The 12,127-nt window shown below is 53.5% G+C and overlaps 1 protein-coding gene across 1 annotated transcript in view; it reads left to right on the top strand.

The window, feature by feature from the left end:
- PRKN (parkin RBR E3 ubiquitin protein ligase) overlaps positions 1 to 12,127 on the top strand; it is a 976,089-nt gene that overhangs the window by 363,431 nt on the left and 600,531 nt on the right. Inside the window, exon 4 of the mRNA XM_036024958.1 lies at positions 5,044 to 5,165. Coding sequence (XP_035880851.1) covers positions 5,044 to 5,165 — 122 coding nt within the window. The remainder of the gene's footprint in view (positions 1 to 5,043; positions 5,166 to 12,127) is intronic.

The raw sequence follows: 12,127 nt of genomic DNA, 5'->3' as shown, positions 1-12,127 counted from the left end.
GGAGTGAGGGCTGCGGCGGGTGCCAGGCGTGGGCCGTGCCGCCGGCTCGGTGGCAGGGACGGCCCGTCAGAGGAGGATTGCCGTCCACATCCCTGCGTGGGGGCTGTCCCCTTTGGAGCCGTTCTGCTTGTGAATGGTCAGTTTTTTTTTTTCACTTGCCATTTCATTACCCAAAATATTCTGCAAAACTTTTGAAGTATTCTTTCTTTTTTTGTTTACTTTATCATCTTAATCGTTTTTGTGGTCTTCAGATTATACACTGATGTCGTTGGTTTCAAATATTACAGGCCATGAACTTGAAGGACGTGTGAGGTTGGTCCAGTGTATTTGGCTGGTGGGAAGAGGTTTCAAATATTGGGTATCAGAGCTACGTTCTGTTTTATACAAGTGTCGCCCTCACATCGCCATACCCGATAACCCCCACACTTAGAACGTGGGAGAATTGGCCTGGCAAATATCTGCTGCGTGTTTACTTAGATCAAAGACCTGCAGGAGGAGTTCGGGCGTGACACAGGGCGCGGTGTTTGTGGGAGGTCGGAGCAGAGGAAAAGGCAGGACAAGCAGGTAACCAACGGGAGGCAGAGTTTTCTGTTCGGACGTTTGCATCACATTGCAGTGGACACGGCCTTATCCTTTCCATGACCCAAAGCGAGGTGCTATGCAGGAGAGAAGATTCCGGAAGTGCACGGTGGACGGATTCCACGGGAACTGCCTCACACTCACTGAGCACGTACCGTTCAAACTACAACCAGCAGACGGTTACACGCGGAAGGACCGGCTGCGTGCAGATGGCCTAGCTCGGACTTCGCCCCTGGGTGCACCCTCACTGTGCAGTGGGCCCTGAGTTCTGTATTCCCCCAAGTGTGAGAGACACAGACGGAAGGATGCCCGCCCCCCAGAGAGGCCAGAGCAAGAACTCCGGCAAGTGCAGGGGATACAGAAGGCTCCCGACGCCTCTGCTCCCTGTCACGGGGTCGGGGCACAGTCCACACAGGGTGGCCGTGGGTCTGTCCTGTGGCACACTCACAGGTGTCAAAGAGGACCAAGATTGCATTCTGAGAGACTAGAGGAGGAGTGACCCAAGGGAACTGGATGGGGTGTCGCCACTCCATGTGCCGGGTCTCCATCTCCCTGCTGCCAGAAAACGAAGCAGCAGGGAGATGCAGGTCCGGGCAGCCGAAGTCTTGACCCCCTGTGACAAGGCCCTGGTGAAGACTCCTGAGGCCCCCGACAGCGCCCATCCGCACCAGGAGGGCTGTCCTGAAGGGCCCATCTGTCTCATTAAAACAATGTCTTCTTCGGGCCTCAAGCTCCTTATTTAAAACACATAAAAGAAAAATGAAAACTATATTTTATTCTGGCTTTTAAAAGTCAAAAGCCAGTCAAATATATCATTTCTAAATAGGGGTTTTGCTCAACACGTTGTGAACGTTGGCAATGCTCATGGCAACTTCTGGACCCAGAGAAGGGACCAAGGCAAAGGGGAGGCTGGACAAAGGAGCGCGCCAACCGGACAACGCGTGGGGGAGAAAAGGGAGGATGAGGAGAGCATTGCAGTGCTCGGGAATGGGGGGTCCCCAGGATGCTGCAAATGCACGGTGAGCCCCACTTTAAAGGCCCCCACTCACGAACTCTGCTTTTAACCCCTATCCAAAAAAACAACTTCAGAATGAAATGAGCATCCTTTACTTTGTGAAATCGTTACACCAGTAGACCACCCCTCCTGACTTACAGCGTGATAATCATGTAAGCCCATCGATGGCGTGGGGGGGAGGGAGCAACGCATTCTCGTTGTCAGCGGGCTCTTCGGGAACAGCCGATAAGGCTGAGTTTGTTTATGCCCATCGGCAGTGCGGCTTGCAAAGATCAAGTGCACGCTGTGGGTTGAATCCTTCCTTTCATTTTTGTTTTCCTGAGACGTCGAGTTTCACGGAATTCTCCGCGAAAGGAAGGCTTCCGAGTCCAGACCAGGTTCGGTGGCGCCGTGCTCCGCAGTGCCTGTCTTAACGAGCGCGCAGGGCCCTGCGGTGAGCGGACCTGCTTGCCTCGGCCTGACTGCACGTCACCTCCGACTGGGGAGCCCCCACGGTTTGGCTCGGTGCCTGCCAGCAGCTGGCACCCCACTGCAGGGTGCCGTGAGGTGTGCTGGAAGCACCAGATTCACCTGTGGCTAGGGCTACGGAAAGAGCCAGTCACTCCAAAAGCTCTGTGGTTTTATTGGAGAAGAAAAGCCATGTTTTAGGATGTTTACACACCTAAGGTGAGTGCTGTAAGATCTGCAGCCTCATCACAAACGATTCAGTGAAACACATTTGTGTGCAGTGCGCGTGTGGGAAGGGACCGCCCTACGGAAGAGCTGATTGGGAGAGGAAAAGGATGTTCAGGTCCAAGGAGAAGGAAAGGGAGCGAGGTTGGCATCATTGACTGGAGACAGCTCTACGCTGGTGGAGATGCCGGTTGGGTCCCAGCTGTGCCTTGCTGCTTCCCTCGGGGCTGGGGCTCCATGTTCAAGGGTCTGTGCCGTAGACCCACCGGCAGGCCGCGGGGACGTGCCCAGAAGGTCGCCGTCAGGGTGCTTGTCCTCCTCCCTGTCCTGCGCGCCCCTGCTCCCAGCGTCACGCGGAGAAGCTTGCCAACTTTAAATAGGGATGTGTAGCCAAAGAGGTGGGGAGGCCATTCTGAGAAAAAGATCCCAAGATTTGTGTGAAGTCCCGGCTGCTAGACCGAGCAGAGCCAGCAGCTTGAAAGTTGCTGGCTGTAGCCAGGACTGGCCTGACCTTGATCTTCCTTAGACTGGCTCTTAATGCCCGGCCAGCACTGGCTCCGGGGAGCTCTGTCTCATTGGCTGCGTGTCACGGTGTAGGGTTCGAGGGCACCAGCATTGGGGTGCAGCGTTTTCTGAGGAACTTCTCAGGGACCTCAGTGAAGGCGGCAGCGCAGGGGGTGGAAGGGCTCCCCAGTTCCGGTTCTGCCTGGATGTGTCCTTCATGGAGACAACAGTGCAAGCGCTGCTACTGCCCCACGGGACGGAGGAGAGGCCTCGAGTGCCTGCCGTTTCAGGACGCCGGGCGGCCGGCTGTGGTCAGAGAGTTGCTGATGGCGCCTCACCACCGAGGGTGTCTGCGAGGCCTCGGCCTCCTCTGAAAGTGTTTCTGTGGCCCGGTCCTCCTCTTCCTCCTTTTTAAAAAGATTTTATTTATTTATTTTTAGAGAGGGAAGGGAAGGAGGGAGAGAGAAAGAGAGAGAGAGAAACATCAATGTGCTGTTCCTGGGGGCCATGGCCTGCAAACCCAGGGATGTGCCCTGACCAGGAATTGAACCTGCGACAGTTTGGTTCGCAGCCCGCGCTCAATCCACTGAGCTACACCAGCCAGGGCCTCTTCCTCCTTTTTTATTGTTTAACCTTTACAGTAGGCTATAAAAAGTATGAAACTGGACTTTTTCATATCGCTGGTAAAGGTTTCATCAACAAAGTCTCCTCCCTCCTTCGCTGCACTCATCTTACTGCGTGTTCAAATTGTCACGGTTCTGGGGGGCCCCAATCGTCTGTTGGGGTAGTTCTAGCACCTCGATGGAGGGTTCTACCTGTTCCTCGTGTGCCTCGCACTTTAAGGCCCTAAAGTTACAAAAAGTGGCAGAAAAATCGTAGTTTCCTATCACACAAAGACAGAGTACGTGTACCCTCTCACGTGGGAAACCAGAAACCACATACTAATGGCTGGACACTGATGACGGTAAAAGATATTGCCAGGAAATGACAAAAATATGAAGCTTGAAGTTTTTGATTTATATTCATTCATATATAAATATATACATTTGTATTCATATTTATAATATGTGCATTTATATTTACATAACCATTTATATTTTTATATATATGGTTTGTATTTAAGAAGTATTGTCACCTATAACATTAGCAAGGATGGCTAAACAAGTGACAATTCAATGTGTCTACAAAGGGCCTGTTTGTAAGGTAGTAAGACACACGGGGCAGCATGAGACTTCAGGGGGGTTTTGTGTGCTCATTTTTTTATACTAATTGTTTTCAATGAACTGGATGCAGTTGGTAGTCTGAAGGTTTTTGTTCATAATGATAAAAAATACTATATATTATTTCTAGATGTTCTTGATGATCACAGTAAACTTTTAAATGAAATGTTATATGCCATGACCTCATGTAACGCCTACCCAGCAAGAAGTTAAGGATTAGAAGAAGTATTTAGTCATTTTAGAGACTGAGGAAGGTGGTTATTTTACTGGTAAGTGCTTCGGAGTAAAGTGAGTTCTTTGCAGCTGTGGAGGTGTGAAACCATTTAGAAAGATTCCCCTCATTTAGGGAGTAATACTGTGCCTGGATGGTGACATTCAACAGAAATTTGTTGTGAGGAGGTGTTTGACTACTGATTTTTCCCTCCAGCTTTTACCCTTGAAAATGTGTCCTTTGAATGGCATTTGTCAGGTGGAGAACTCCCACGAAATGCAAGGTACCCCCTCATGCACATGTCTGTTGAGCTCCTCCAGGCTCCCTGTCTTCCTCCATGTGGGACTGAGCGTGTGTGGAAAAGGCTTCACTGGAAGCCACCGAACGGGGCTGGTGTTCACGTTGGGGGATGGGCTGGTGCGTCCCTGTGGGTGAGAATTTAAGGGGAAAACACTGGAGCCCTCGGAACCGGGTACGGGAGCGTGAAACGGAGTTCAGGGGCACGGGGTTCCAAATCTCCAGTTGTCTCTGCATCATCCCGAGTCCATATGAGAACATCAGCCGTAAAGGGCGCCTTGCACGTCCCCGAGTTACGTGCGCACTTGGCCACAACCTTGGCAGCTGGCCGCTGACCTTGCTAAATCACCGGGCTATCAGCAAGAAGAAGAAAAGAGTTTCACTCTTCTGAGCATAATACTGGATTTTCCAAATGCAATTGCTGCATCCTCAGCAGAATGTGTATCCCATGAATGTTTCAAAACGCTCCTGGGGAATTCTCAAGTTTGTCTCAGTTTGGATTCCGCATTGATTGCCAATTCCTCTGCTTTTTTTGTTCTCCCCAGCAGGTAGACCGGCCTACAACAGCTTCTATGTTTACTGCAAAGGCCCCTGCGGAGGAGTGCAGCCAGGGAAGCTCAGGGTGCGCTGCGGCACCTGCCGACAAGCCACGCTCACCTTGGCCCAGGTAAGGACCCGCGTGGGCGGAGACTGCCCGGAAGGGGAACGCGCATTTGCAGAGCTTCCTGTGGAGCTGCTGACCAGCTGTCGCCCACGCCCCTCACATGGACACTCCTCCACGTGGTGGCAGTGGTTAAGGGTGTCTGCAGTGTCATTCGAAACCACGTGACTCTAACATTTAGGTAGCCCCGAGACCTTTGCCCCCAATTCTTCGGCCCGGGCCTGTTGAAAGGAGAGAGAAACTGCTTTTAACACAAGCAGTTTCGTAGACTTTCGTGGGGTGTCTTTACAAGCTTTCTGAGATGTTGGGACCGTTTCCCGTCTTGGTCTTTGTGGCTCGTTTGTATGTGCTTGTCCGAATACTGCCCCCTCGAGGTTGCTGCGAGTAAGGCTGCTACCTGTGAGGTGCTCCCTAAGCGTGAGGTGCAAAAGCTGGTTGTGGACCAGCAAACGGTGCGCCTTTGAAACAGGGACCCGCACACCAGCGTCTGCCGTGGCCTCGGCTTGCTTTTGTGCAGTTCACGAGCGGAGAATGCTTTTTACGACTGTAAGTGGTTGGGAAACATCTGGAGAATAATGTCACGTGACCTGTAAACATTGCAAGGAATTTAAACCCGAGTGTCCATCACAGGGAGTTACTGGGACGCGGCCCCACCCACTCCTGAGCATGCTCTGGCTGCGTGGTGCCCTGGGGCAGGGGCAGACAGGCAGACAGACTGGATGGCCTCACGGCCCCGGCATACCTACTCCCGAGCCCTCCAGAGAGGAGGTCTCTGGATCCCGGTGTAAACCACAGACACAGCCAGTTGCTGGCCTCAGCGCCATGGCTGCGTGGAGCTCGGCTACGTTTGACGTGAATGCGAATGTGTGGGTCGTGGAGAGAGCACAGCCCAGGCAGCAGAAAAGGTCAGAGCTCTGGGGGGTCCGGGCCTCTCGAGGCGTAGATGGACACCCCTGGTTCCACTTTGGGCCCCAAGGAGGGGTGGGGAATTTAGATTGTATTCTGCAGGCCACAGAGAGCCGAGGCAGATGTTAAAAAACAAAGCTGATGCCTGACGTGACGTCAGAACTATTCGTCGGTGCTGTAACAGTTTGTCATTGGATTACATTTGTCATGTGATGGAAGGCAAAGCGGTTCATTAGTTTACTTCCCGTAGGGTCCCGCAGGCCTGGGTTAGGGGCTGGGTGGCCCAGCGGTTGGCTGTAGTGGATGGGGCTCGGGGAACACCCTGAGGGGCGGGCTGAGGCAGGGGCCTCCCGGACCCCCCCCCCCCCGCCCCCGCAGCCTGGGGACAGCGGTGCAGTTCCAAAAAATGCAGTTCAGTGTTTGAGTGCGACCCAACACTTCAGCTGCACAGGTGAACCCACGCAGGAACACAGACCCACGGGTGGTCCCAGGTGTGTCCTGACCCCCCGGGAGTGGACCTTCCTCTGGGGTGGTCATGGGATTGCCCTTCTGTGTGGGAGACGGGCTGTCCCAAAGTCCCACACAAGTGTTTCTCCCCCTCCCCCCTCTGCCACCTTCTGGTGCAGCCACCAGCCCCCCCGGCTGCCCAATCCACAGCCCCTCCCGAAAACTCCGGGCGGCGGGTGTGACCTATTTTCATGAACCCCCCACGGTTCCGAATGGAAAGAGCAATAACCAATCATCATCGAACTCCAGGCTTAACTGTCTGCATGGATTATCTCGCCTAATTGTTTCATAACACTCTGAGGGAAGCACTATTAGTAAATCTATTTAGGCTGAAGAAAGAAAGAGGCTTAAAGAGATTAAGTAAACAGGAGTTTATAGGTGGCGGATGAGGGCTTTGCCCTGGGCTGAGTGCCGTAGGCCTGTTAGCCCTGCAGCTGCCCCTTTCGCCACACGCACAGCTCTGCCTGCACGGCGGGCCCACGTCAGACGCCCCCGGAGATCGGACGCGTGGGCGCTGTAAGGGTGAAGTCGCGGGTGGGCAGTGAGGGTGCTGAGAACCACAGCGGGTGGGAGAGGCCACGGCCCACGGACGGGAGGCGGCTCCCACCAGGTGTAACGGGAGCTCAGCGTGGCTGATCTACTTTTTAAGACAGAGAAACCGTAAATGCGCAATTTCACATGCTACTTCCCACTGAAAAATGTGCTCCACGGTGGGGGCGGGATAGAAAAACAGAAAGAAAAAACAACGTGCAGCAGCGGTCTGGACATGCCACGCCCCAGTGCGGGGGGGGGGGGGGGGGATCACGTGACGCGCGAATGGGCGGGGCTTCACTGAGCCCGGTGAGTGGCGAGCGCGCAGGGGAAGTGAGTGGCGGTGGAGGCCCCGCGTGTGCGCATGTGTGCACCTAAGCTTGCAAAGGCGGCTCTGGAGCTAGACTGCCTGCATTAGAAGCTCCGCCTCCGCCCTTCCTCCCTAGGCCAGCCTGGGGACCTCTGTGAGCGGGGTGTGGTTTCTGGTTCTTATTTAGTGTGATGGTTAGTGATACGCGAACAGTGGGTGGAGCGCTAGCTGGAACGTGAATACTCAGAAATCTTCCGTGCTGTATTATTGTTACATGTTACTGTAAACGCGCACACGGGCACGCCGCACTGCCGGCCGGTCTGCAAGCTTTGGCTGGGCAGTGACGTGGAGGCATCGATTTGGCCCCGAGGAAGGATTCCTACGCAGAAAACAGACAAGTGCTCAATTTCATTTTCCAGAGATTCGTCAAGATCTGCAGCTCACACAGTTGTCTTTGGTCAGGAGCAGGAAAGAGAAAGGAAAAGGGGTCTCGTGTAGCTGACTAGCTCCGGGGGAGCAGGGTGTGGTTTATGGGAACCTCTACAGGGGGCTTTTCATACACAGGGAGAGAAATGGGAACCTACCTGGCCACTTGGGTTATTTTTTAAAACGTGATTTTATTTTTTTCTGGTCCAGAGAAATAAGTCATCAGCAGTCCCATGCCTTTCATGAGTCTTAATAGTAACCCCCAGCCCTGGCTGGTGTAGCTCAGTGGATTGAGCTCGGGCGGCGAAGCAAAGTGTCACAGGTTTGATTCCCAGTCAGGGCACATGCCTGGGTTGCAGGCCATGGCGCCCTGCAACCAAACATTGATGTTTCTCTCTCTCTCTCTTTCTCCCTCCCTTACCTCTCTGAAAATAAATAAATAGTAACCTCCTAATTTTTGTGGTTGTTTTGGGGAATTCATAATTCCAGCGTTTCCTCAGCCCTCTTTGACATCTGCATGTGGTGATAAAGAGCCGCCTCTCATCCACAATCTCTGAGGTCAGACTGTTTACGGGGTTCACAATGAAAAACTGTCGAGGGAGATGGATGGCCCCTCCACCTTGGTGGTAAAGATGGGAAAACCGCTGTCTGAAGTCTCGGCCTGACCTTGGGGATGAGCTGAGAATCGGCGTGGACGCCAGGTTTTCTTCTTTGTCCAAATCGTATTATCTTCTTTATTTCACGTTGACCTTGCCCAGGGTTTCCACTCATCAAAACTGCCTTTAGAAAAATGAGCACTCGCTCGACGACTGGGAACAGTGGCTGATCGGAAAAACGTGGCAGACGTCCAGTCCTCCGCGGCCTGCCCGGAGACTGTCCTTGTGGGGCCGTGCAGAAATGCCACAGGGGTGAACACAAGAGGGAGATTGCTTCGTGCATGCACACGGGGTTCTGACTGTGCTCTCGGAGAATAAAATGGGCCATTTAAAATAACCTGTGTCATCACTGTTCCTGGTAGCCCGGACAACCTAACAGCTGACCGAGCCTTAGCCTCAGACCCCTTTTATTTTTCTTAATCCAGAAAAGTGCGCAGGAGAAGGAAGGCTTTCCAAGATGTGCAGCGCTTACACTGGTTTTAGGAAATAACTGCAGACTAAAGGAGGAGTTCATATTGAGAAAAGAGACAGCCCCGAGAGACAGGGTGCTGTCGCTGTCCCTCTCCCTGCCCCCTCGGATCCCACCAACCTCGAGACGAGATTGCCAGTCACTGCGGTTCCTTCTGTCTGTCCTGTGGTGAAATCATGAGCGTGTGCAGGGTGCAGAGTGAGCCTTCTGGGTGGGAAGCAAGCACGCAGTCCCACATGGCTCTTAGCTCGGCCCTCAAAGATTCCCCGGCACCGACTTCTACAAACACATGGTGGTGAGAGACAGTGCGTCTTGCGGAGATCTCCCGGGCCGACGGAGCTCCCTCAGACTGTCGTGCTGATGAGGAAGAGTCTGCTCCTGGGGGTCCTTCTGCGAGGATCCCTCCTCCTCCTCCTCGGGCTTCCAGGCGTCCGCCCACCGAGCCTCAGGATGCTCCCTCCCACATCATGGACAAGGGGCCCGGCCCGTCTGACCCCCAGCCCCCCGCCGCCGCTGCCCACACTCCAGGTGGACGCTGCCTGCTGTAGAAAGCGAAGCTTCTAGGATAGGAAGAAATGGGCCGGCTTTTCTAACAGGACGCAGGTTTAAAACACAGTAGAGCATTTATTGATCTGATAACAGAAGATAGAGTACACGCAGATGTGAGCATCCTGGGCTCAGAGCTGCCTGGGAGCCAGGAGCTGGACAGAACAGCACCCCCTTGGCCCTTGCACCCGCAGGGGCTTGGATTCGGGGTCTCGCACTGACTGGCTGGGTGACTCTGGGCAGGTGGTTTACCTTCTTGGTCTCAATTTCCTTGCTGTACAAGGCAAGTGAACATGTCACTGAAGTCACAGCAAAGGTTCGGCGATTTACCAGTAACTCAGCGAAGGACTGTGTGTGGTGCCCGGCACATTCTAAACATCCGGAGGCTGTTAGGTGTCACTGGTATTTGTTCAGGTGAAGGGTTTTCTGCCAAATCTGCACCAGAGCAACTGCTGAACTCCCACTGCGAGCCCCCACCTCTGGGACTCCGCAGCGCTGGGGAGGTAGACACTGTGAGTCCCTCCAGCGCAAACCCTGGGAAACCTGGGTCATCCGCCACTAAAGTCTTCTCCCTTGCACTCGGTTTGTTAGCCTTAAACGGACTCATAAGCCAGGAGGTCGCTGTAGCCGAGAACCCTGGACGATATTTTCCCCTACATTTCGCTATAATTATTTTATCTCGGAAAAGAGCTTTATCTTGGCCGCCCTAATGAGATGCTCCGCTGCGGAAGAGCATGAACGCTAAAAGGTTCCTGATGAGAAATGGTGCAATAAATAGACCGAGATGTAAAACGCCTGCCTGGCCTGATGGATGTTATTTAAAATTGGTTTATAGATTAGGCACAATTTATGCAAGGAAACTTATTAAGAAATATAGTCTAAATGCATAATCATTCCTAAAGTTAATATTTGTTAGAGATTAATTGTTAGTCAGGAGCCTACTTACTTCTCTTCATATCGAAACCTACTCTCTCGTTTGTAATCAAGCCTTGAAATATATCTAAGCTTACCGAGCAGTAAGCATGCGGTCATCTTTTTATCTATCGATTCCATCGTGAGGCATTCCTGAGTTTGGAGAGCTTAGCGGAAGAGGCCTGGCAGATTGTTTTCCGCTATGAAATGTTTCCGGATGTCCCAGCGGTGAGGGTGTCGCCGGGTCTGGGGTCTGTTTGGCTGGTGCTTTGCCGTTGGACCCCCAGGTCGGCGGCCTGTGGCTTCATCTCACACCCAGGCTCTGGGGTCCAGAGGGAGCGGAACACCAGGCCGGCCTCGCCTCCGGGGACCCGGGGCGCCCCGGCTTTTCCTCCCTGTAGGAAAGTTTTCTTCTCAAATTCCTTGGTGCATATGTTTCTATGAATGACGTCAGAGCTTCAACGTTTCCGCAGTTGGGTTATACTGGTGTCCTTTTGATCTGTACCCCAGTCATTTTGTTTCTCCAGGAATGTTGTAAAAATTTCCAACCAATCGTCTGTTAACGATTGACCCATGGACCCCAGACGTGGTTTTAAACCCACTGTGACGTCCGGGGCACCCCACGCTGGGGGGGGGGGGAATTGGTGCAGCGGCTTTCGAAGGCGTCTCAGTGTGAGCTGGACCATGTCGTCTCCCCTCGAGCATCCGAGGTGTGAAAATCCTTTGCCCCCCCACCCCCCCCCCCCTTTATGCTACAGTTGGAGGGAGTCGGCACAAACAAAGGAAAAGACAGGAGGCCCAGCGCCCACGTGCAGAGGGTGGGGTGGGGCGGGGGCGGGTTCCCAAGTGCTCAGAGCACCGAAGACCTGGCTACAGGCTTTATAATCAAATAGTCAAATACATTTTTCACAGACGGTTCTAGCAAGCAAACTGGCCTTTTCTTTCTTTCTTTTTTTTTTTTTTGAAGATTTCTTAAAAAGACTTTATTTTTTATTTTTTTAAAGATATTATTTATTTTTTATTTTTAGAGAGGGAAGGGAGGGAGAAGGAGAGAGAGAGAGAGAAACATCAATGTGCGGTTGCTGGGGGCCGTGGCCTGCAACCCAGGCATGTGCCCTGACTGGGAATCGAACCTGCGACACTTTGGTTCGCAGCCCACGCTCAATCCACTGAGCTACCGACAGCCAGGGCAAACTGGCCTTTCCCTGCCTGGTGAATCAGCTTTCGGTGAAGGACCGTGAGCCGCCCTTCCCAGAACCAGCCCCTCCACGCAGCCACAGAGCCCGCGTGTGCGGGAACGGCCGCTTATTCGTTGGAAGGCACTCATTTTCAGAAAAGCGCGGGACTATTTTATTAAGGGCTCATAAAGGCGCCTCCTGTTTTGGCCGAGCCTCTGGGGGAGAGGAGCGGGAGACGAGAGCAGACGAGGACGGAGGGAACCGACTGGCCTCCCGGACTTGGCCTCGGCCGCACGGGTCAGGGGCAAGGGAGAGAAGGGCTTGGACAGTGTGGGTTTCTCACCGGCGCCTCATTGGGATCTGGGCCTGGCTGCATGGGGACCCCCTTACACCCTCCCTCTGCCGTCAGGACCCTGGGCAGCGCCGGCAGCCCGGTCCCAGGTGGGGGTGGTCACGGGGGGGGGGGGGGGGGGCAGGGGTAGCTGCCTAGAATTTCGTCCCTTTCTCCCTCGAGCGAGACGCTACCT

The sequence above is a fragment of the Phyllostomus discolor genome, chromosome 4 (assembly GCF_004126475.2).
Source record: "Phyllostomus discolor isolate MPI-MPIP mPhyDis1 chromosome 4, mPhyDis1.pri.v3, whole genome shotgun sequence".
NCBI lineage: Eukaryota > Metazoa > Chordata > Mammalia > Chiroptera > Phyllostomidae > Phyllostomus > Phyllostomus discolor.
This window is presented reverse-complemented; position numbering and strand designations above follow the sequence as displayed.